The sequence below is a fragment of the Atta colombica genome, unplaced genomic scaffold (assembly GCF_001594045.1).
Source record: "Atta colombica isolate Treedump-2 unplaced genomic scaffold, Acol1.0 scaffold83, whole genome shotgun sequence".
Lineage (NCBI taxonomy): Eukaryota > Metazoa > Arthropoda > Insecta > Hymenoptera > Formicidae > Atta > Atta colombica.
This window is the reverse complement of record NW_017259576.1, coordinates 1,169,632-1,174,170: the sequence shown is the minus strand read 5'-3', so window position 1 is coordinate 1,174,170 and position 4,539 is coordinate 1,169,632. Positions and strand designations below refer to the sequence as shown.

The following is a 4,539-nucleotide window of genomic DNA, read 5'->3' as shown; positions in this document are numbered from 1 at the left end:
TATATATATACATAATATAATATTAATGTACCTTCCATTAAATATATCTTCTACGAGGTAAGAAATAATTAAAAATTGTAATTTCAAATATATTGTGCGCTACAGAATATTGCACCTGGTACTTAGAATTCAGAACTAACTTTATATAAGCAAGAAAGCAGTCGCCTTAAGATGCATAAATCAAGGAACGTCTCTGATTAAGGAAACCTACTCCTGGACTTAGGTTCTGACTTTCTTAATGTAGGCACGTAGAATGCAATATCGGAGCATCGCGGAGAACTTTTAATTGTTTTTTTATGTAGTTGCAGTTATTGCGACTATAAATGCGATTCAAAAAATTCATTACGGAGAATTAAGGCGCAGTTATAATTTGAGATTGAGCACAGAAAATGTGGAGGAATAAACGGAAATGTAAATATGAGCAGTAGCAAAAAAAAGAAGCATAGCATTTTCCTCTGAGAAACTTCTAAGAACGAGGAATTTACCTCTACGAGGCGTACATTATGGCTTTGAAAGCACGATATTTGCATATAACGAGCAATTAAGAAGCCAAAGGAAAGTCAAGAAACTTTTGCCGCAGGTTTACGTATGTACGCAGAAGCGAGAAAACTTTTTGCATTCGTAAATGTAGTCGTATTATACGCATTTAATTAAACTTTAAACTTTTTCTAAAATAAATATAATGTATAGAACTTCTCAATTACAAATCCCTCGATCAATTTGCAGTCATCTTTTTTTAATAAAATATAAAAAAATAAATTATATACATTCTCTAGCACTTCGTTAACATTCAGCTTATTTTTTTTGGAACTATTTACTTATAATAAGAGAATTATTTATTTTATTATCTAGAATTGTTATTTTCTTGAAGTTTAATCTATAAAAAGAACTTTCAAAAAGAAATTTTCGATGTAATTTCAAAACTATTAACATTAGAAATATTTTTTCATATTTAGCGTAACTCCGGTAAATATGCCAGATTGGGATTTATGCCGCAGAAGTTAGAAAAAATAGAAGGAGTGAGGATAATTTTCTCACACTACTCTGTTACATGCCTTCATATTATGTTAGTATTGTGTTACGATTTCAGTTTCTTCTGTTAATATTAATAAAATTATTATGAGTTGAATTGATTTGTTACTGTGTTAAGTAGCGCCATAATAAATAATTATAATCTATATAAAATGATTACTGTAGGATGTGCAAAAGACTTAGTGGTTATTTCGTAATACATGAGTGTAGAGGAATAGTAAAATATATAACAAAATACAAATACTTTGCTCTTGTATTTCTTGCTTCTTTATTTAGTTTGTTGTCCTGTATATTTCACCTGTTTGGGATATTTTTAATGAGCTAGATTTATGCCCAAAGCATACAAGGTAGATTGAATTCACTAAATGCAATAAACGCATTACATGGAATATGTACCTCATAACACTGTCATAATACTTGATAAAATACATGTGGGAAGTTGTAATTATTATTTATTACTTCATATACATATTTATCATTTTTCCTTAATAAAACTTTATAAATGCGTTTTATAAGTTATTGTGTCACTTCACGTGTATATACGTTTATATGCATTATTTGTATGCATTATTTGTAAATTTTTTATGAGCCATTTACAACCCTCCCTCCTTTCCTCCTATGAGTAGTCATATATCTCACTTCTAAAATGCCAAAATGCAAGGGTTTAAAAAAGTTCATTTTTAATACGAAATATAAATATTTCGGATTTTTAATATTTTTTTCATAATAGTAGACAATACAAAGTTTTTACTGATATACAATAGTTCGTTTACTTTAAACATAGTAAATAATATTTAATAAATTAAATTTTTGAAAAATGCGACATACCGGAGTTACCCTATATATTTCTAAAATTAGAAATATTTTTTCACTTCAATTTCTAATATTTGTAGTTAGCAATTTCCGAGACAATCTACAATAAAGCCAGGCATGTCTGATAACGTCTGATAATTCTGGATGTCTTTCTTTGTTTTAGAAATGGCATTCGGGCTTAGCAAAGGCAGCACAGAGGTGGGCCGATCGTTGTCTCGGTTTGGTGCATGACAATGCGACCGGTCTGTACCTGGATGGCTTTGGACAGAGTGGACAAAACATATTCATCAGCACGGGTCGTACGCTCTGGTGAGATATTATTAAATCTTGTTTACTTCTAGTTAGCGAGTTTCGCGTTGCAGTTGGTATATTTGTACAGATGTACTCTGTGCATGCACGCTAGACTTCCGTGAAAATGCAGTGGTCCATCTGCCATGGATGCACCGTTAATTATCTTGCTACTTCATTATTTACATATCAAAAGATAACTTCTTGAAAAGATACCATCCGGAATGATTAATTTTGTCGTTGGATATGCGACAAGATACTTCAAATTTTACAATTTTATTACTTCGATATGCAATCAAGATAATTTCAAAAGAGTTGATCACGTTCCGAGCTATCGGAAAATTTAGTTTCGCGCTGTGTTGAAAGAGCATATTGTAATTAATTCTTCAGTCAACAAAGTTAGAATTAGATTACGCAGGCAAACAGTTCACGATGGACTATAGCGTAGATTTCGGCATGTACACTAGGGACTTTACAAACATACCGGATGTGAATGATTTACGTTACACGCGGACAAATCGCCATTGCCACAAATCGAGAATCCCTCCCACCGTCCCAACATTCGTCGGAATGTTGTAGGAACTTCCCCATCAGAATGTGGTACATGGAGTACAAGGACTTCAAGTACGGACCCAATACGACGAATGAGATCCTCGAGATCGGCCATTACACGCAGGTGGTGTGGGCGACGACACATCTAGTCGGATGCGGAGTGAGCCATTGCACTGGCGGCAAAGGTCCGCTCGGCAAGGATTTCTATATGTATGTTTGCAACTATGCTCCGAGGTACGTATAATGTTGAACAATTGAAGAACCGTCTGAATAGCGAGTTCAGTTAAGCGGATTGAGTTTCATCATTTTGCATCTCATATAACAGAGAACTTTCGGATGCTTACATTGTGTCCTTCAATTGAAAAAGGAAACACATTTCCGGATATTTCTTTTTTTTCTTGATCTTGACAGAGATGATCTTATAATTCATTTTTCATATGAGTTATATTTCTCATCATGTGGCATCCCTTGTATACAAATTAATAAAAATATTTGCAATATGATTCTCGTAATATGATTTGTTTACATGTTAAAACACAACAAGTTTTTATTTTTTTCCAAATTATATAGAACAATAAAATACATGTATAACATGTTACACACAAATACAGATTACATTGATACAGTAACGCGGTGTAATTATTTTCACCAGGGTTGCACGCCGTTTGCTGTGACTGTTATGATACACGGTTGTTTCTGCAACAGCAATTGCAATTGGGCCACAGCTAGAACTTAGTTCATTAGCATAGAATTGACGCAATAATTTGCTGAAGGGAAATGCGGATTGAAATGGTTAACCGTAAACTTGGCGAAAGTAGCGTCGTGCGCGGCATCGTCAAAGCAGATCTTAGTTAAATCGACATTTGCTGAATAGGAAAAGGTCAAAGCAGATTGAATCATTAACATAAGAAAAGAGAAAAGTATATAAAAGAAAGAGAGAAAGATCAATAAAAAGAGAAAAGAACTTTATTACATTTCGCAAACAGTTCGTTTTTTGCATAATAATAATAGTTACATTTAAATAAGAACTTTAATCTTGTAATAAATAAATTTATTGAAAATTTAAAAAAAAAGAAAATTAACTTTTACATCAATAAAAATTTGCAGACTGATAAAATAGAAGAAAAAAAGTAAATGAAGAATATGTTATTAAGAAAAATATATTAGGAATCAATATGTAACAATAAAATTTGTAAAGTATGTTTATGAAACAGAAGATATTTAATTCAATATTGGAAAATATTTTTACATTTTTTTTTTCTGGAGTCAAGTATTAGATACTGCATAAGCAGCTAAAGGAGAATGTTGCTTGAGAAAATGTGCTATCAGTGCTTCTTGAATGAAAAACGATATTATAGGGTGCACCTTAGAATACTTTGAGACTTATAACTATTCACAACGTCTTAAGGAATTCGATAACTCGAAGCCACATATTTTTCAAATGATTGTCGAAGATGTTTTCAGCCACTACATATACGGACTTGATTATACTTATAGCTTAACCTTTTTCATAAAAAACAACCGATGTTGCATTCAAGCTCATGTCACGTAAGCTTTCCCTAGACATGCTGAAATATGTAAATCCTATATTTATACACAGTATGTAAGTGACATAACCCGCTTGGAGGAGAACAGGAGGAACGACGTAAGCAAGGAAAACAAGGAAAATGGTGACACTGGTGCGGAATATATGCAACGTCAGCGCGAGTTATAGCTCGTTCGTCTTTGTCATGCCCATTGTGGCACTTAGACGGCTCTCTTTGTCACCAGTATGGCACACTTTCTCAGTATACTTATGGTTTCGCTACTATACTGGATGAAATATATAATACATATATGTATGTGTATATAATA

The 4,539-nt window shown here is 32.6% G+C and overlaps 1 protein-coding gene across 2 annotated transcripts in view; it reads left to right on the top strand.

Moving 5' to 3' along the window:
- The window catches only part of LOC108692907 (cysteine-rich secretory protein 1-like), a 55,435-nt gene that overhangs the window by 47,650 nt on the left and 3,246 nt on the right, over positions 1–4,539 (top strand). For both annotated transcript variants that reach the window (XM_018201480.1, XM_018201481.1), the window contains exons 4-5: positions 2,009–2,154; positions 2,713–2,919. In XM_018201480.1, coding sequence (XP_018056969.1) covers positions 2,009–2,154; positions 2,713–2,919 — 353 coding nt within the window. The remainder of the gene's footprint in view (positions 1–2,008; positions 2,155–2,712; positions 2,920–4,539) is intronic.